This window comes from Pseudochaenichthys georgianus, chromosome 3 (genome assembly GCF_902827115.2).
Source record: "Pseudochaenichthys georgianus chromosome 3, fPseGeo1.2, whole genome shotgun sequence".
NCBI lineage: Eukaryota > Metazoa > Chordata > Actinopteri > Perciformes > Channichthyidae > Pseudochaenichthys > Pseudochaenichthys georgianus.
In genome coordinates, this window is record NC_047505.1 from 42,704,081 (window position 1) to 42,726,282 (window position 22,202).

General features: G+C 40.2%; 1 protein-coding gene across 1 annotated transcript in view; it reads right to left on the bottom strand.

Moving 5' to 3' along the window:
• The window catches only part of ush2a (Usher syndrome 2A (autosomal recessive, mild)), a 257,394-nt gene that overhangs the window by 77,083 nt on the left and 158,109 nt on the right, over positions 1-22,202 (bottom strand). The window contains exons 57-63 of the mRNA XM_034103486.1: positions 20,467-20,669; positions 20,262-20,374; positions 19,166-19,379; positions 18,028-18,196; positions 17,693-17,914; positions 3,019-3,242; positions 1,848-2,148 (exon numbers count right to left, since the gene is read on the bottom strand). Coding sequence (XP_033959377.1) covers positions 1,848-2,148; positions 3,019-3,242; positions 17,693-17,914; positions 18,028-18,196; positions 19,166-19,379; positions 20,262-20,374; positions 20,467-20,669 — 1,446 coding nt within the window. The remainder of the gene's footprint in view (positions 1-1,847; positions 2,149-3,018; positions 3,243-17,692; positions 17,915-18,027; positions 18,197-19,165; positions 19,380-20,261; positions 20,375-20,466; positions 20,670-22,202) is intronic.

Sequence of the window (22,202 nt, forward strand, 5' to 3'; positions counted from 1 at the left end):
TGTCAATTTTCAAGAAGAAATGAGCCAACATTGACTGCTTCTTTGGATATTTAAATTATTGGGTGCATTGTTTTAACATAAGTGAATAGTTTACAAATGGGATTCAGTTGCAAAAGCATTTGGCCAAAAGAAAATGAAAATAAGGGATTCATAATATATTGTGTACAATATATTCACCATCACTGAAGCATTCTGGGAAACAGGCTGTGACAACCCTTCTAGTGAGGCATACATACAGCAGCCTTTATACATACAGATGCACTTCTACACACATGAGCATTACTTTTAGGAGTGTTAAGGGACTGCTGCTGAAAATGAGACCATGTTTTAACTGCCAGTCTGGGACTCTTATCTTTACTACTGTGATAACCAAAGCAACAAAACACACAGTGACACACACATGTAAATAAGACACTGAATGCCTGTACATAGATATTTACCCCAAAGCTGAATGTGTGTGTTTGATTAAAGACTCATTTTCAAAAGTAAAAAAGAAGACAATACAGTATATATCTATAGAGTTCATTGCACATGTGGAGCTATCTGTGTGTGATCTACTTTAGGATTAAGAGAGTATAGCACGATACCCTGTGTGTGTTAGAGTGTGTGTGCATGAGAAACATCTGGTGTATGGTGGGTGGCGACAGCTTTATGTGCCTCTGCCCAGATGGTGTCACAGCATTGCCTAGAAACTCTTATCCTAACCGCCCCATGCAACACACACACACAAAGTAAAAGAAACACACACACAAAACACCACTCACTACAGAAGCAGACCAAAATGGTAGCCAACTCGGGACTTACACGTATAAAAACATGTAATTATTGCACAACCACCCATACACAGTGATAACATCCACAACCACCATTAGTCTTGATTAAACAGACGTAACTACCCAGATAAGTAATGGGTGGACAGACTGAACATCCTAACACACGCCCACACATATCAACACACGCACACACTCCAACTCCCTTTGGGCTGATAAATAGTAGAGAATGTTGAAATGGCATTTAAACGCCCATCTCTAAGTTTTAATGACACACAAGTGAGCAGCGCAGAGAGAGTTACCACGTTAACAGCTTTCAATGTACACTGCACAGCTGTCCTGGTGTGTGTGTGTGTGTGTGTGTGAGTGGAAGGGCATCTGTCTCCAAAGCCCATTGATTGCAGCGACTTACACATTTAGAGTAAAATGCACAATTGGTTTCCTAAGGCACAACATTTCTATGAGCGGTGTCTTCTACAGATGGCTTTTTCTTTATTAAATATTCTTCATAGTGGCTCTGAGGACTGAAATGAGAGTCCTTATTCCACACAAAGTGAAAGGTCAGAAACAGGCAGGCAGATTATGAATGGTCAACATTTCTTATTACAGATGTATGATGACACCAGAAAGGATCATGTGATTTCCTCTGAGCTTTGGCAGCTATTTTAGAGTTGTGTCAACGACACTTCAAAATGTTTAGGCAAGTAAAAGTCATTCGATTTATCTTGCTAACAAGAGTACATGTTTGTAGCAGTGCCAACATCGAAGAGCAGTCATTGGAAAAGGAGACATAAATGACCACTGGTCAGACTTTGTGAGGTAAAGGACACATTTTGGAAACATAAAATACCGGGAGTTTTAGGGTGGAAAAAACTATTCGTTTTAAATGCATAAGCTGTCTCTTTATGTCTAGGCTTGTTACCACAGACACCCAACACTGAAGAAAGTTAAAGCAAAAGCAAAGACAAATGCTAATAATGAACTATGCTTATTGCTATGGAAAATCACTGGTTTGGTAATTCGTCATACTGCAGCCAGCCTGTTTAAAACAGAACAGCACACAAACACACCAATTACCTGTATAGGTGTATCTGTTGGCATCTCCGCTGTACACAACTTCCTCATGTGACGCGCACAGGCTCCCATCAAGTTGCCGGTTCTCGTCTGCCATTTTGAATGTATTATGACTTCTGTTTGCATGTGTAGACAGACCCTGAGAGAGAGCTTCATGAGTGATGTTGATGTAAGGTGTGTCAGGCTGTGTGTGAGCAGACAGGAGCCATGTGCAGGCGGTCGTAGATGGATCGAGGTCACAAGAGCCACAGTAAGCTGTAGAGGCTGCGGCTACAGGACAAACGGCACCCTGCATACACTCGTGCTGTGAAGAGGAGGGAGGAAGGGCCAGAAAAGGATGGAGAAAGTGGGGGAAAACAGAGAAGTTGAGAAGACAAAAACAAGGTTATGGACTGGTAAGAGAGCAGTGAAGAGCAAAGTCAGGGGAGGAAAGACACCATTTTTTTTCCCTAAAGCGCCTCTCTGTGTCTAACACACGATACATGCAGATTCTTGCTACATGTGTGTATGTTTGTGTGTGGTAAGAATGGTCCTTAATGACATCATTAGAGCTAATGAGAGTTCCTACCCTTTGTCCCTGTGTGTGTGCGCCTCTGATGGTGTATGTGTGTATGCAGCGCCTGTCTCATGCTGACTTAGGAACACACAAACGCCACATGACCCCGGTTGATAAATGGAAGATGGCCCAGACCCCAACTCCTGATGTGACAATGAGTGTGAGTTTGGGAGAGGGAGAGACATTTCCTCTGCTGAGAACCGCTTAACATGTAAGTAGACATGTGAAGGCCCGATATTTCGGCAAACAAATATCTAAAATGCTATGGCACCACTGAAAATCTATGAATGAACAATTGTTAGAGAAAAAAAATTAATAAATTGACAATTACAAAATTATTGATAATAATGTGTGCTTCATGTCTCATATGGAACTTTCTCCACTAAGTGCACGCACGCACGCACGCACGCACGCACGCACGCACGCACGCACGCACGCACGCACACACACACACACACACACACACACACACACACACACACACACACACACACACACACACACACACACACACACACACACACACACACACACACACACACACACACACACACACACACACACACACACACACACACACACACACACACACACACACACACACACACACACACACACCTGTATCAGTAGGCCAGGTGTGGGTTTGTCAGCACACACGTGTCGTTGAGGGTCATAGCCAATCCCATTACAGCATTCCTCTTCCTGATGTATGACCTTTGACCCACAGCACTGCAGTGTCACCGTCTCATTGCCAGCAGGGTGCATGCTGGGATTTCCGTATTTACCAACACAGCAAAGTGAGGTTGAAAAGTTGATATACTCCTGCCCACAGCAGATGAAACCTAAAGAGAAAACAAGCATCACATCATTGTTTAAAACACATTTCAATTCTTGGTCTTACTGTAAGGAAATCATATTTGATGAAGCACCTTTTATTGATGATTTGGACACTATTTCAAGATCTCTACTTTGAGGTACCAATGGCTGTAGGCATTAAATGTGTTGCTTGGCCTAACATTCCCATCTTTTATAAATCCCAACAGTGAAGCCATTTCTGATGTCACCACAGACACTGAGCTACTATTAGTGCATTTTAGATCTGCATATAAAGGTCAACTTGTCTTTATAGAAATTGTTAATCCATTGAGGGCAAAAAATAAATAAAAATATAACTCTCAAATTTGAAGATTTCCTGCTTTTCTCAGTTTTAAATCATATTGCTTACATCATTTGGGGGATTTGGACTGACAGATCAAGACCTTGAAAAACTGTGATGATAATTGTTTTACTATTTGCTGATTCTTTACAATCGAGAAGGAATCTGCAGATTTAATAATTTTGTACACTGAACAAAAATATAAATGCAACACTTTTTTTTTTTGCTCCCATTTTTCATGAGATGAACTCAAAGATCTAAAACATTTTCTATATACACAAAATAACCATTTCTCTCAAATATTGTTCACAAATCTGAAAAAATCTGTGATAGTGATCACTTCTCCTTTGCCGAGATAATCCATCCCACCTCACAGGTGTGGCATATCAAGATGCTGATTAGACAGCATGATTATTGCACAGGTGTGCCTTAGGCTGGCCACAATAAAAGGCCACTCTGAAACGTGCAGCTTTGCTTTATTGGGGGGGTCTGGGGGGGTCCGAAAACCAGTCAGTATCTGGTGTGACCACCATTTGCCTCACGCAGTGCAACACATCTCCTTCGCATAGAGTTGATCAGGTTGTTGATTGTGGCCTGTGGAATGTTGGTCCACTCCTCTTCAATGGCTGTGCGAAGTTGCTGGATATTGGCAGGAACTGGAACACGCTGTCGTATACGCCGATCTAGAGCATCCCAAACATGCTCAATGGGTGACATGTCCGGTGAGTATGCTGGCCATGCAAGAACTGGGATGTTTTCAGCCTCCAGGAATTGTGTACAGATCCTTGCAACATAGATAGATAGATAGATTCAACTTATTGTCATTACACAGTACAGGTACCATGTAACGAAACGGTTTCTCTGCATTTGACCCATCCTAGTGTTAGGAGCAGTGGGCTTCCATTATGTACGGCGCCCCGGGGAGCAGTGTAGGGAACGGTGCCTTGCTCAGGGACACCTCGGTAGCACTTTCCGGTCTTTCCGGTCTTTCCGGGACTTGAACTGGTGACCTTCCAGTTGCCAAGCCAAGTCCCTATGGACTTCGCCACCACCGCCCATGGGCATTATCATGCTGCAACATGAGGTGATGGCCGTGGATGAATGGCACAACAATGGGCCTCAGGATCTCGTCACGGTATCTCTGTGCATTCACAATGCCATCAATAAAATGCACCTGTGTTCGTCGTCCATAACATACGCCTGCCCATACCATAACCCCACCACCACCACCATGGGCCACTCGATTCACAACATTGCAAAAATGCACGTTTCAGAGTGGCCTTTTATTGTGGCCAGCCTAAGGCACACCTGTGCAATAATCATGCTGTCTAATCAGCATCTTGATATGCCACACCTGTGAGGTGGGATGGATTATCTCGGCAAAGGAGAAGTGCTCACTATCACAGATTTTTTCAGATTTGTGAACAATATTTGAGAGAAATTGTTATTTTGTGTATATAGAAAATGTTTTAGATCTTTGAGTTCATCTCATGAAAAATGGGAGCAAAAACAAAAGTGTTGCGTTTATATTTTTGTTCAGTGTATATAATCGTTAGTTGCAGCCCTATTGTAAATGCAAGGGCTTTTATCAGTGGGACAGTGAGTGTTTTGACTTTTAATTTTCTTTCAAATGTCATTTATATGCTGTTGTTCTTTTAAGTTCTTCAACAGTGATGTACTGTATAACATCAATGCTTTTTTGTTCTCTAAGACAAGGAATACTAGCTATTCTATAGTTTTCCTCATCACCTTTTTTTGTCCTCTGTTGCTTCTCCATATCTAAGCAGGGCATCATATAATATTACTCATCCTATTATCCTGCACCTTCCCTGTTCTTCCACTTCCTTTCTCCCTGTCCTCTCTTCTGTCCATACTGAAAAAAAGATCCAGGCCATGTTGGACTGCAATGTCTCTTCTCTACACTTCCCCCATCTGCAAATACTTAGTATTTATGCTGCTGGGGATATTAGTGTGCCTCTCTTATCAAATCTTTTATACATCCTCCTCTTCTCCTTTCCTCTCCTCTATTCATCTCTACATACAGCAGTAATATTCAGGCTATGCTGTCGAAAGAGCGCAGGGGGAGAGGCAGTGTGTTTTTCTGAGAGCTGCCATCTCTGACAGTGATAGGTGATGTCTTTTTGCTATCACTTCACCTTCAGCAGCAAGGTGACATTTAAAATACATACTATCACTCCATTTCCCTGTAAATGTTTTACAGCATCTCATATTGAATATCACATTTCAAGCTTGTTTCCTCACAATCTCAAATACTTCATATTGCTAATAACTTGAGTCCTTTTGAATGATTGACAAATAAAGCAATTCAAGTGCCAGTATTTGAGAAATACTGTAGAATACACAAATGTCATACCCCAACAGAAAAGAGAGGTGCATTGTGTGTGAAATTAAGGTTAGGTCATGAAACAAAACTGGCATCAGCTTTTGTGGAGCTGAAGATTATAGAGTAAACACTGAGCCCTGTCTCCAGTGGCTCTCCTAATAACACAAGTTGAGCCAATCTGGTTACTTTGACGTCTCAGCTTAGTTAAGGGGGAGGACTGTCAAGCTTTGGCCTTGCAAAGGATTAGGGATATAATATTGTCCTGCTATAATACTGAGTCAGCAAAGTAAGCCCCTGCTGTGAGGATGCATTGGAAATACAAATGAGCATGGCATGGCACGGCTCAACTAAAAGATCATAACGCTGCTTATGGAAGAAGGACAAATTGTATTTTAATGAGTCCACTAAAAAAGAATCTTCTCATTTTGAATCAGACTGAAATACATCAAAACCCCTCGGTTTCCTGTGCTTATTTAGTTTTTTTTTTTTTTTTTAAATAATCTAACTTTCATGAGGTATTTAGCAAATTCATCCTAACAGTTGATGACATGCTGATCCCTGGCACTATCTACCCCCAGCTGTGTTTCCCATTTTATCTGACAGCAGACATTAAACACTAAGTCATTGCTTTGTATCATGGCCTCGCCCTTTAATGAGGCTGCAGCTAGTTGTGGAGTGATAAATAACTTATTGTTTAACAACCCAATCAGCGTTCACTCTTTGCACACATGAAATGCCGTTCATTTAAGCAATCATTTAATTTAAAGGCCAAAAGTGTAGGATGGCACATATTTTCTACTGCGCTGTTGCAGTACATTATAGCCTCACAACATCCATCACAGGCAGGAAAATGCATGCGTATGTGTGTGTGATTGTGTGACATAAAGGCAGTCTGACGGCTAGTAACTCACTTAGCAGCGGCAGCTGTTGCAGAGCCGGGGCTTGGTGGCCAATTCCCCCAGCGCCTTACTTCAGCTTCAATGACGTGCAAATAAACAGCTCAACACTTTTCCAAAATAGCTTCTCTCCACTCATCCCTCGTCCTCTCGGCATCCTCACCTCTACGCCAGGGTTTCCGCTAGGATTTTTTCTCGACGGTCAAATGTCCGGGCAGATTTTATTTTACCGGACAAATTTGAAACTTACCGGTCATATTTCAATAATAATAATAATAGTTGTGTAGCAGAGTTTCCGTTAGCAGGTAATTACCGGACTATGAGCAGATATGCTGATGTTTAAAACTCAGTTCACGGGGCTCATTTTTATATTGCTTCAGTTTATAATCGTAACAGATCGAAAAATTCAGATTCATTTTTCAATAAATGATTCCACAAACAACAAACAACATAATTATTACATTCAAACAAACTACTTGTAGTAGATAACGTACATTATTCAGAAGTTTACATCAACTTTGAATAATAACACGGGAGAAACGGAGCCTCTCTTTTCCCCTCTCCCTCCCTCTCTCTCACAGCAGTCAGTTTCTTAAGCAGCTCCTGCAGCGCACTAAACAGAGGGCGGGGCTTCAGGTGATTCTGCAGAGCTGCGTGTCTCGGTCAGACTCAGCAGCTGATCTGATCTCTCTCTCGCTCCGGTTACACTTCACTCGCGTTCATGTCCATATCGATCAGATCCAGCTCTCCTGATCGGCCTTTATGGAGAGCACCGATCAAACTATTAAGAGTGAATATCGGCCGATAATGACCGGCGGCCGATCGATCGGAGCCTCCCTAATTATTACCAGACATTTTGACCGTCAGGTTTTGAATTTACCGGTTTTTTATAAATTTGACCAGCTAAAAACCGGTAATTACCGGCTAACGGAAACCCTGCTCTACGCCCCCTTCCATCCGGACAACAGGCCCAACGCAACTCACAATTTATACTCATCTGCCCCCCTTCCAGTCACTCACGAGCAGTCAGACTGGCTTTCAATATATTGTTCATCTTGGCTAATTTCAAACTCTATGCATATCTTGATTCTGTCTTTATTTCTGCCTCGATGAAATAACAACATGATCACCTTTGACCTAAAGTTACATATGTATCTCCTTCATCCCTGCATTCATAACTTAGTATCTGTGTCTTCTCTAATCCTAACTTTTCTCTCTGATGCTTTAATTTGATCAGTTTTTCTATCATCCCATAATAATACTACATTTCTCTTGACTATCATTCTACTTGTTCCTTTCTCCTTACTGTATATTTCCTCTTAATCATGTTTACGTCTATCTGATTTACACCTGATTTCCTCTCTCCGTCCATCTACTGCTCTCTATCCCTCTCTCGCTTCCTACATCCCTGCATCCATTCAATTTTGTAGGTCTACTTTGTTTGTTTACTGTTCTGCCGCTAAACTTCACTATTCTATTATCACCCATTCAGCAGAAATCCAATCCCTGTCTTTGTAAGCGTTATCTGTGAACTGCTGTGTGTGACATGCTTGTACATTTGTGTTAACGTTTTTGAAACACACACCTATTTTCTCTTGCTCTCTGTAAGCTGTGTGTGCATGTGCGTGTGTGTTGACATGTTATCACACACCTCTTGTTTTTCTCTCTTGCTTTGCAGAATGCTTCTGCCCTAATCTTCAGATTTATGTTGGATTTGCATACATTCGTTAATAGCATCGGGAGCGCCGCGTCAACACAAGGTGCTTAGACAACGTGAATTATTATTAGGGTTTCAGTCATTCCACTTAATGATAAGTCAATATTTAGCCCTGCCAATGAACTACTGATAAAAATGTGTGTTGTGGATTAGGGTTATCCGAGCTCTCTAGGAGACCAAACCCCCTCCGCAACTTTAAACAAACCAAACACTTTTAAATAACTGAATATATTACAAGGGGTTTGGCACAAAGTGCACACATACTCTGTTTGAGTGCGTGCATAACAACACACACACACAAACACACACACACACACACGAGCAAAAACATTTAAGCTATTTACTAACAATGATTTGGTGGCTTTAGCCTATACATACAATAGGCATTGATCTTAGCCAATAATGTAAATCAGTGCTTCTCAAAGTGTGGTCCGCGGACCACTGGTGGTCCGTGAGCGCCCCCTAGTGGTCCGTGATTATATTGGTAACATTTCACATTTGAAATAAATAAATACATTTCAGTTTTCCGCACTCTCGCGGGAATATCTCCGCAATGGAGCGAGCTTAAGTTTTACTTTCGATTGCATGATATAGCCCAGCGGAACACCTTCATCACACATGTTGCCACTTGTTTGTACAATTTTCAGGCGATTTATAATCTGTTCTAGAAAAACGATTTGTTTTTTGATATTTGTGGAGTTAGGTGGTCCGCGAGTATGAAAAAGTTTGAGAAACACTGATGTAAATGAAATTGTAGAGAACAAAAGCTACGGCTATAGAAACTGTGATTAGAATATGTTTACATAAAAACTTATTTAAGTATAAACATAATTGAAATTATTATTTTCGTACATGTTTGTTGCAATGTGATGGGAAAAATGTAATCACAACTCTTCAAACATGTTATCAGCCGGAAAATCCAGTACGGGGCTCTAATATGAACTCATGCACACATATACACTCACTGTAGGAAGGAGTATTTGTGCTTGTTTTGTGTATATGTGTGTGTGTGTGTGTGTGTGTGTGTGTGTGTGCACACGCACTTTGTGCTCCAGAGGGGCCGGACTATATGCCATGTCGAGAGATGAAATCGCAGTGGATTGACTTTCTCACACAGTGCACAGTGTTCCCCTGTGGACACACACATGTGGATGTTGTGGCACAGACGCGCGTGGATGTTGTGGCGCACACACACACACACACACACACACACACACACACACACACACACACACACACACACACACACACACACACACACACACACACACACACACACACACACACACACACACACACACACACACACACACACACACACCCCTTCTCTTTTCCCAGCTGACCGGTTGTCCTCTTGTCTTTCTGACATCTTTTTTTTTAATCTCAACAACATATTGCCAGCTGGGCATATGTGTGTGACATTGTGCACATTTGTGTGTGTGTCTGTGTGTGTGCCCGCATCTGTGTGTGTATGTGTTTTGAGTGTTTAAGTGTGTGTGTGTGTGTGTGTGTGTGTGTGTGTGTGTGTGTGTGTGTGTGTGTTTAGGGAAATGCTTTGGTGGCAGTTATATTTTCACCACTCTTCAGGGATTCACTAAAAACTGAGACACAGCAAGCAGCTGTTCATGAGTGTGTTTAATGTTCAAAGTGTCTGTGAGAGGGAGGTACCAAGATGAAGATCAAATTAGATAAAAAATAAATTAACTAAAAAAGTTAATTCTATAAACAGGAAGAAACTTAATTGAAATGTAAAGATTTTAAGAGAGATGATTAGGATTCCCTAAAATAAAGAACATCAACAGTGTAATTTGTTGTGTACTAGGGGAATTTTCAAAATCATGTGTAATGTCTGTATACAGTACTTACCAAGTACGTACATATCCATCACATGTACTGAGCCACAGAGGAACACATTACAGTATATCAATTATAGAGGTGTATTATTGTAAAATCAACACTATAATTTACAAACAGACTTAAAAGCTCATGCCTTACAGGCAATCCCACATTAGTGCAAATATGTAATCTTTACGGTCTACACCAAGTCTGCCCTCAACGAAAATGGATCATTACAACAAATTATTGGAGGATAACAAAAATAACATTAAAAATACATGGAATGTATTAAATACCATTATTAAAAAAGGAAATGGAAAGGCACAATACCCAACCAGTTTTCTGTCAAAAAACGATACAGTAATTTATGATATGACCTCAGTTGCCGAAGATTTCAATAAGTACTTTGTCAATGTTGGTCCTTGTCTAGCTGGGGAAATTCCAAATACTGGTTGTAGTGATGGTGTTGAAAGTAAAGATATATATGTGAAGGAAACTATATTCTTAAGAGGGACTGATGAAAATGAAATTATTGACACAGTTAAAAAACTTAAGAGTAAAAGGTCTACAGACTGTCATGATATTGACATGTATACAGTTAAAAACATTATTGAATGTATAGCCAAACCACTAACTCACATCTGTAATCAGTCAATACAAACCGGTGTATTTCCAAATAAAATGAAAACTGCTAAAGTCATACCAATACATACATCTGGAGATAAACATGTACTGTCAAACTATAGACCAATTTCATTGCTCTCACAGTTTTCTAAAATACTGGAAAAAATCTACTATACAAGACTAAATGACTTCATCACCAAACATAACATACTCTATGAACAACAATATGGTTTCAGAGCAAACAGAACTACATCATTTGCAGTTATAGAATTTATGGAACACATTACTAAGGCAATAGAAAAGAAAGAATATGCAATAGGGATATTTCTGGACCTTAAAAAAGCATTTGACACGGTTGACCATGAATTATTAATTAAAAAACTACAGAGATATGGCATAAGAGGTGTTGCATTATCATGGCTATCCAGCTACCTACACAACAGGGAACAGTACGTTGAACTACAAAGCCATAAATCACAACTACTGCAGGTTACATGTGGGGTGCCTCAGGGCTCAGTCTTGGGGCAATTACTATTTATTCTGTATATTAACAATATATGTGAAGTATCAAAAATTATTAAAACCATTCTTTTTGCAGACGACACAAGTCTACTCTGCTGTGGGGACGAGATTTAGAACAGCTATTGGTCACAATGGAGAAGGAACTGAGCAGGATGAAGATCTGGTTTGACCAAAATAAATTAACATTGAACGCAAGCAAAACCAAACTCATAATATTTGGGAATCGATCGACCAATACAGAGAAGAAACTCACTATAAATGGCGTCCAATTAGAAAGAGTATCGGAAATAAAGTTCCTTGGAGTAATCATAGACAATAAATTAAGTTGGAAACCACATATAAGCTATATCAAAGCCAAAATATCCAAATCAATAGCAATTCTGAATAAAGCCAAATACCTAATTAATCAAGCTTCTTTGTTTATGCTGTACTGCTCCTTCATACTTCCATACATGATGTATTGTGTGGAAGTTTGGGGGAACACATATAAAACAAATACACATCCTATCTTCGTCCTGCAAAAAAGAGCCAAACGAGTTATACATAAAACTACCTACAGAGAACCAACAAATAAATTGTTCATCAAACTAAAAACACAAGACCTGGTTGACTATAAAACTATTCAAATTATGTTCAAAGCCGCAAATCAACATAATATCCAGGGACTTTTCACACAGAGAGAAAGCATACACATGTTGAGAGGAAACTGCATTTTCAAAAAACCACCCGTACGAACAAATGCCAAACTTCATTGCATCTCATCAAAAGTCTGTGGAATAACTGTAACGATGCACTGAAATATTGTACAAGTCTATCTAAAATGAAAGTATTATTTAGGAGTCAAATCATTAATGGTTATGAACAGGACCTGTAAAATCCCATTTGTTGTTATTTCTTGTAATTGTAAAAAGTAATTTCTTTCTGATTGTTTTGTAAAAAAAAAGAAAAAAGAAAAAAAAAGATTAACAAGACAAACATGTCGCTGATGACGATGACCTAATGTTTTATAAGAAAAATATATGTTAGAGGGGGTAGGACGAGAAAAGTTTTTTTTAAGCTTCTTCTTGCCCCTGTTGAACATGAACAGAGACTATCTGAAAATTCTTATTATTTTTTTTTTTGGTACTTTGTTATAATTATTAATCTGAGTGAAAAAAAGAAAAAAAGAGAATATATATATATATATTATTGTTATATTTTTTTGTTTCTGACATGTTCAATACATTGACTAAATAAAATAAATCAACCCTGCATTGGAGACATTGGATCTGACAACACAATGGCTGATATCCCGCCTCCTTCACATGATCCATCTCTGTCATTATCGTGTTCTTGGATTTGGCTGAGTAAAGGGTGTGGCAGAGGCCCCATGTAGCACCAGGATGCTTAAAACAAATGCTGGCCAGCAAGTAGAGATTCTTTATTACCTATATGTCTATTTAAATGGTTCAAAGTCCTGGGTGTATCTCCAGTGAAAAAAACGTTCTGCTTTTTTAAAGGGTGATGGACTAATCTGTGTCAGAATAAACCACATTATAACATTCAGCAGGAGACTGGAGACAATGCGAGGCAACAAATAACAAGGAATATCCGAAAGAAAAAATTAAATCATTAGAATTGGTCTTGAACAGTTAATTTTCTCTTGATTTCTCTTTCGGAAAAATGCTATTTTAGTTTCCGAATGTTTGGAAGATATTTGGCTTGTGAATGATACTCCCAAATGTACTTTGGTGACTATTGGCAGAAATAATTGATCATAATATTTGCTCATAGTTTTCCAAAGAGGCGAAACCCACATGACAGAAGCAGGAAAATGACTCTGCCTCTGACCTAAAGTTGAGTCTGACACACACACACCGTTTTTTTTCTTGCCAGTCATTAAAGTAAACCTAATAGAGAAGCCATCATCATAAATACATTAACAGAGAGAGAAATGTCTTCCTGTGTTCAGAGAGTACTCGATCTTCTAAAGCAGCCAGACGCTGCTGTTTGGAATGCACTACCGTTTGCCATTTGCTACCCATCATTGATGAGGGCCTTTTGGCAATGATAAAAACACACACACACACACACACGCACACGCACACGCACACACACACACACGCACAAACAGAAAGACATACACACACAGAAACTGATGAGAATATTTTGGCGGAAACAATGAAAGGACATACGAGTCTCTCAGCAGAGAGAAACATGTAAAAATGCACATTCAGATACATATAGAGAATCTGACAGCCACATACAGAAAGTGAAACATGCATGCACCAACTTAAAGTAATAAAACACAGACACTTGCACACACTTGTACACACAAACGCATACACTCTCACAACTCCGCCAGCCTCTGAGTGAGCTAGCTTAACTACTGGGATAATTTCCCTCCAGCAAATGGTCACTGTGCCCTTGAAAAACATATTTGATTATTACTTTTTCTCCCCCTCCTCTTTTTTTCTTTTAGCATCATCACAGCCATTTTCATCACGCGCTCTGATGATGGCACGGCAAGGCGCGTTAAGATAACACCCCAGCACCGCCAGGCTTTTAACACTTAAACGGTGAAAAGGGATATTTAGATTTGTCCTTGAACGTTTGGATGGGGCCTGCTGGGCTGGGACAGAGGGAGGGGAGTAAGGGAAGGAGTTAAAAGAAATGCATACATTTTTGAGATCCACTTAAAAAGTGAGGTGGGGGGAGGGACAGTTATTCTAGCACCCACAGTGAGAAATGGGGAAGGTGGGGTTGAAGGGCAGATGGAAGAGTTAAAAAACAGTACACTATGAAGACAAAGTGTGAGGGCAAATGATTAGTGGAGCGCACATAGGGAGGCAGGGGACTTTGGGAGAGTCAGGGAGCAACGGGAGGCCAAAGACACCACACACGATCCGTTAAACACCATCTAATCTTACCTAAGTCTTAGCTAAACATCTTACATACAAAACGCTGAGAGAGAAGAAAAGAAGAGCAAATGAGGAGCTTAAAAGTTGGTCTCGAACCTGAAATACAGGAGGAAATGCTGCAAGAAAACTAAGGCACTTCTGTCCAAAAACAAACACTATTTAATCTACTTGAATTAAATGAAAGCTGTTTAAACAAACTGTCAGATTTGGAATGGAGGGATTAAGCATGGATACTTTGTGTTATTTTATCACAACTAGAGAACGCTGAAGAAGGGATTATAGGAGACCATCTCAATAATACCCAAAAGACTAAAACTGGGCAGAATAGAAACAAGGCCCGCCATTTGAAATTCGTTATGTATTTTAGTGTTTTATGACAAGGTGGGTTAAAAGGCACGTGTAGGTAGAATCTTTTTTACACAATTTATTGAGGTGGCCTCCCAAGTTACGCTCAAACTGTAAATTGGAGGAAAATAGATTTGAAGCCTTAAAATAGAAATTGTAAGCCATTTGGTTGGTTTACATATTTAAACTGAAATATGTTCTGTCAGATGTGGATCAAGAACTATTGAGAGAAAACACTGTTTATAATTGGAGTAATGTGGACAGGAATTATATAAACTTAGTTAAACCCAACTAACTTTGTAAGAGGATCACTTTCACTGGGCTCAGCTTTGTGTTTGTTTCTTGTCTTTGGGACAGGTTGGATGATGTTTCAAACCCTGATTCTATTTCACCTAATTTATACTGCTTTCCTGTTTCAAATAGTGTGTGTCTGTGTGTGAGTGTGTTGATTCTTTTTTGTCTGAGTGTTCTTGAGGATTTCATTCAGTGTGCGTTCACATGCATGCTATGTGAGTGTGGCTGTGTTAGTGTGTGTGTACGTGTGCACATGTGCAGCCAAGCCGGTACGTGTATCTGTTGCCAGACGGCTGTCTCCCGGCATTGCTGTTCCCCTGCAGTGTGTGTGTATGGTTGTTGACAGTGTGGACGGTAATGTGTGATAGATCGCACTTCAGGGACCCCATAATCACATCAGCCTAACCTAGTCTATCAGCTGGGCACAATGGGATACCCTTCACTCCTCCTTTAATCTGCTCCATCTAGCTCTTCACCACTCTTCTGTTCTATCTGGCTTTTTTCTCTCACTTTCCCTGTCTTTCTGTTTTTTAAGTTTCCTTTATATGAAGAATATTTAGCTTTTTAAATCCTGTCTTTCTTTTCTCATCTTGTTTTTTAACATTTTGTGTTTAATTTTACATATTTATTTATTTTAAATGTCTCATTGTTTGTATGAAATTGTACTTTCTTTGTAGTCATCACTATATTTCTTTCTGTCAGCTTTTTATTAAAACTTTATTTTTTGATATACTGTAAACTATCATTTATTTTTCGATATAAACTCTCATTTATTTTTAATAAAACTGCATGAAATCTTCTCTAGCTTGCTTTTCTTTCTTTCTATTTTCTTGCTTGCACAAATCCGTCTTTCACTATATCATGAAACTACAAAATCCTTGAAAAAGTGAGAGGCAGCAATGAGAGTGAGTGTGATGCCAAGGTTAAGTAGCATATCCTATAATAGGTGTTGCTGTGTGTATTTTGTGTGTGTTAGTGTGTGTTAGTGTGAGTGTCTTGAAACAGACGTGTGGGGTCGAGGTTGCATAGCCGGCCCCAAGGCTCCCCGACAGCGCAGTGCTCGGCGAAATGGCCCTTAGCCTTGCTAGCGCCGCTAGCCCTACGATCCATCATACCATATGTTCTCAATGGGGAAGCTAACGCTAATGACTGATGAGTGGATGGGAAGGGGGCACATAAAGAAAAGGAGGGGTGAAAGCTAAGGTGGTTTGGGGAGAAAGGAGGGGCAAGAGGCCAGGGTAAAACATAGAGATGGAGAAACAAGTTGATGAAAAGTAAGTAAGAAGATGACAAAGGAGCAGAGGAGATGGGAAATAAATAACAAAAGGAGATGGAGAGGAAGAGGGAGCGAGCATATGCACTCCTTGGGAGGCCACCTCAGATGAAGGATGACCATATAGCATGCTTAGGGGTAAGGGATAAGAGGATCTAGTTAAGGAGAATACAAGGGAACAGTTTGGATGTGATTGAGTAGAATACTCTTAAATAACATGTTAAATTAAATTACCAAAAATTACCTGTATGTGAGATCAGAGTTTCAGAGTTAAAACTATAAAAGAGTCTTGTTCAGTTCCATGCAAATAAAAAATGCATATACAGTATACATATATACTAAGGGAATATACAAATGGTAACGGCCATGAAATAAAAAACAAGCATTGCATTCTGCTTTCTTGCTTTCTATTAACTGTTTTTGTCCGAACATGTATTTTTGGGTGGGTATGGATCTTGTGTGTGTGTGTGCGCGTGCGTGTGTGTGTTTGCTGAAAGGCTAATGTAGTACTATAGGCCTGTCCATATGGGCCATTGTTTATGTGTGATGAATAGAGCCCACGTGTCTGTCTCTGGCACTCAACACTAAGCAAACCCTGCCGAGGGCACCCTGTTGACTTTGTGTGTGTTTGTGTGTGTGTTTGTGTGAAGGAGAGAGAATGAGTGTGTATTTGCCCTGCTGTGTGCTTGGCAGTGCCCTCAACGGTGCCATCCCGAGTGTGTTTCATCATCATCTGCCATGACAAAGATGTCTAATGACACACACACACACACACACACACACACACACACACACACACACACACACACACACACACACACACACACACACACACACACACACACACACACACACACACACACACACACACACACACACACACACACACACACACACACACACACACACACACACACACACACACACACACACACACACACACACACACACACACACACACACACACACACACACACACACACACACACACACACACAGTCCCATCTGTGCCATGGTATCCGGGTGCTTTGGGACACTGCGGGAGAGGAAGAAAGGGAAACGACCCCGCGTACCTGCACCATGTGTCACATTTCTTTGCTTCACTCCTTGTCCTATGATATCTTATCCCCTAATAAAGACTAAGAAGCCACCATGAATTAAACTTTTGTTATGGGTCAGAATAACTACCTTACTGAGAAAAGGGCATTTTTATTGTAGGCTTTTCTGAAGACAAACACTTAAACCCTCAGCATCCCATTAAACTTCACCAAAATGTTCATTATTAGGGCAACAAATTCAGTACAGAATCTTTTGACATCCCCACAAAAAAATACTTTTGAACAGAGGTGGATGACTCTGCTTGTCTCTGTGTTTCCATCACTCACCTGGGGTATATATATGCACTTCCCCCCTCTGGGCATAATCGCAGCACACCAGTGTATCATCTACAATCTGGCCTCCACAGCATCGTACCCCATAGCCGTCATGGAGGCTCCCACGACAGCAGAGCTGACCGCCTTTTGTGGAGTAAGGAACCCCCCCACAGCAGCTGTCACCCATCCCCACAGCGACCCGGCCCTGCGAGGGGTCAGGGCAGCAGTTCTCATCTACAAAGACAAAGACAGATGAAGGAAACCCTTGAACGACATGGAAAAGATTAGACTCAAGTCAAGTAGAAAAGAGCAAATCCCATTTATGTATGAAGTGTTTTGACACTCACTGTGTTTTACATGAACATAGTATCCTCCACAGCACTGGTGGTCAGGGAGAGCTGGGAGCAGTTTTCCATTGCAGCAGACTGGACTGGAGGAATTACTCAAAGTCAGGTAACTGCCCTCGCAGCATTGATGATGTGCTTTCTTAGTGTTCAATAATCCACTGCAGCAAACCTGGCGGACACACACATTTAAGAAAGTTTGTGAAGTTAAACAAAATGATGTGTGTGCATTGAAAACATGGGACTATTTGACAAAATGGTGTCCGTCTGATCATGATGGGGAATTGTCCTATTTAAGGCCCCACTGGTATACATAGTGGAGGTTTATATGACGACATGTTTTTAGTATAGCTTTTATTTTCTTAGGTAGTTGTGTATGTTTATATTTGTGCTGTACATGTGAGCTTGAATGTTGTAATTGTTCATGCCATTGGGTGCTGCAGGGGTACATTTCACAATGCCAACTTGGCTGGCATTCAATGTAATGACAAGTTAATCTGTTTAGAGAAATTAATCGCTGGGAGGATGACCGTGCATCCCACTGAAATGGCATGCTCTTAGAAGTGGAAATGTGAGAGTGTGCATTTGTCTGTGGGTCTCCATGTTTATTTGCATGTGTTTCTGTAATATCCTGAGGGAGTACATAGCAACTATGTATTGTTCACTTCAAATCAGCAGACAAAGTAAAGACCCCTGACTTTCTATCTTGTATTACACAATGTTTTTGTTGAACAGTTAAGGTTTTAGAGATTACTCATGACATGGTCTAGTGTAAAGAGGCTCTTGGATTCAGGTGAAAAGGGCATCGAGAGGATTATGGAAAAAGAAAGATTAAAAAGCAAAAAAGAACAGCAGGTGCAATTCATAAAACATTGTCAATCGAATTTAGTGTTATGTCTCGCAAAGGGATTAATATGTATGACAGACAAAAAAAGACACCTTCATTATGTAACTTAGGAAGGGAAAAATGCAGTACCCAGAACAATCATTGCTGTATTTAACCTGTATATTTTGTTCCTTTATTTATCCCAGCATAGTTAATGCATTATTGTCCATGCCAAGTGCGTGTGATTAGTAGACAATAAACAACTCAATGAATTCCATAGCCTCATATATGATAAATTGTCCAGAACATAATTACCTGAGTGTCAGGATGGAAGCAGGACGTCCCACACACACCATGAGAGGCAGGACACTGCAGGTATGAACATCTGAACTTTACACCACCTGACCCTTCCCCCGCAGTGACCCCTGTTGACGTGACGGCACATGACCTCAGGGTCCGTCTTAGGACATCATAGCCCAGCATGATCCCACTGGGTCTGCCTGGACCAGACCAGTCCAACCTCACCACTCTGAGAGAGAGAGAGAGAGATATATGGTGGTATGTTATCCTTCACACTCCTTTCACACCAGGAGGCACACACAAACTTTGTCATACCCAAACACACACACTTGCATTCATGCATGGTTAATGCCTGACAAAGTTGAGTTACAGTGTCAGGGTGTGTGTACAGTATGTCTTTATACACTTATCACTATTGATTTTACTTTTTTTTTTATCTCTGACATCTTTGGCAGGGGAAAGACTTGTGTAGTAACATACAGAGTTACAACTTCCACAGTCTCCTGGACAGGAGGAAAGCCACAAATCACCACTTCCTCCACAACTGGAAGATTTGCAACATTAAGATTTAGGTCAAACATGGAAAGCAGAGCATTTTGAATGTCATTAGTTTTACATCATATTTTATTATTTTTTGAAAGCAACTTAATGTAATATTAGATAATGTAGTCGAATTATAAACTAAAACAATATAATGAAATATGTATGTTAAACAAACTAAACTGTTAATCAGAAATGACTTATATTAGTATTTCAATCTCAAAATACTACTGAAAATGAATAACAATCACTGTGTCTTCAAGGGCTATATGTTTTTAAGCAAGGGACATTAAAAAAAGTTGTAGGCCCTTTGCCCACAGAGTTTTAGTTTAACTGAAATTAAGCAATAACACAGTATTTAATGTTCTGTTGCACACAATCTCACATATTGTGCTGCCTTAAGAAGACACAATAATAACATGTATTGATTCTGTTTGCATTGCCAATAAACATTAACAATTTCTACAATCAAACAAAAGGCTATAAAGTTTCCAAACATAGCACAATGCTAAAGAGGACACGCAGAAAGTGAAATTGAAAAGATACATATTTTCAGCACAATCTGTATTACCTGGGACTGATCACATGTGCGTGCGGCGTGGCCAGGTCGGCAGGCAGATCCTCCACAGTGGTGGTTTGAGTAACATTACTCCGCACACATGCATACACAGTACACACCTCTACCTGAAATACACAAACGCAGCAGAAGAAAACATAATGCACATGCCTCTGTGTCTGCATCTAGGTGTTTCAATATTCTTTGATTGTGTGTGTACCTGTACGTTGTAGACAGTAAAAGGCATCAGGTCCCCGAGCAGGTAGGATCCTGAGCTGTTGTCTACGCTGCCATGAAGAAGGTCATTCAGGTAGATGTAGTAACCAGTGACTGCTCCATTGGGCTGTAGAGGAGGGAACCAGAGCACACGCACTGTGCTGCTGTTAACTGGAACCACCTCTGGAACTGACATCCCTTCTGGCTCTGAGGATGGCACATGTGAGAACAGAGACACAAAGTAGTTTGATTCTTAAAGAACAGGGCTCAAACACGCATGGTTAGGTTGTTGTATGATACTGTTCTCAGCTAAACACATGTTAGCTTTTAGAGTATCTTGAGAGATGCAGTAATGTCATCACAGGGTTGCAAAATATGCGATTTTTATTATGATTTTCAAAAAAATTAACAAGTGCTTGCAATTTATTTTCATACAAAAACCTATCACTCAGACAGGCTTGTGAAAGTAATACATTGGCCATATTAAAATGATATATTGTGACTTTCTGGTCCCCAACTGATGATGTTTTATAACAGACATGTCACATTCTCGATCTAGGCCTACATGTTTAACCATCCCTTAATTGAGGTATGTTTATACATGAGTATGTGAAAGGGAAAGAAATATAGATGGACACACACAGCTTATAGTAGTGTGTGTAACAAATAGAGAAAAACTGTGTATTTACGTCAAGTTTTATGTATATAGCGCCATATAGTGACAGAAGTTATCACAACAGTTTTCACAAAGAGCAAATCTAGACCGTACTAAGGTTGAATGTGAGTCTGAGTGTCAGTGAGGGAGAGAGACCACCTGTGTGTCTGTGTGTGTGGAGTATATCCTTGATAATGCTATCTAGCAGTAAATGAAATGTAGAGCAGTGGGCTGGATATACTTGGTAGGTGCACTGGCAGAAAATGAATTGGATTAACTTCACTTACCTGAGTGCATTTTCACTAAGAGTAATAGATTGATTCTGCACGATCAGCTCGCCCCCGCACTTTTTCTCTTTCTTATAGGCAGAAGTGAATGACACTGTGTTGTGTTATATTCATTCTGTTTCCTACATGTCCTGTCAATCAATTTCCCTGTCTTCCTTTAATTCCCTTAGATCAGTCCTCCAAGAAATCCTCTTTCAGCACATCCACAGAGGACAATGATACCAAACCAAAAACTCCTATGGTGATTAATATAATGTGGCTACCCTGTAGGACATGAGTTGCAGATACAGAGGCAAAAAGGAAGGAGTGAATGACTCAGTCAGTGAAGGACACTGGAACATCTGACAAATAGAGGACAAGTACAGATAATCTGTGAAAGAAGATATACAGTGTGCACAAGTTTAAAGAAGAACAGTGGGAGAAAGGACACAGAATATCCTTAAACTTAACTTTTTTTTAATAATGGGGATCAAGTTTTGTGTCGAAAATAGGAGAGAGAACCAAACAGAAGGAAATAATACGAGAGATGGCGCGTGAGAAGGTAATCATACAGACTCCATCTATTATTCTAAGTGAAAATGCACTCAGCTAAGAGAAGTTAACCCAATTCATTTGCTGCCAATGCACTTACCTTAACCCAACCTACTGCTCTACATTTCATTTACTGCAGGATGGCATTATCAACGCAATACTGCACACTGAGCCTCTTTCACTCATACACACACAGACGCTCGCTCATTTTTCTTGCCAATTAGTCCTGATGCCCTATAGATGGCAGGCCGTGTTAGGACGGTTGGT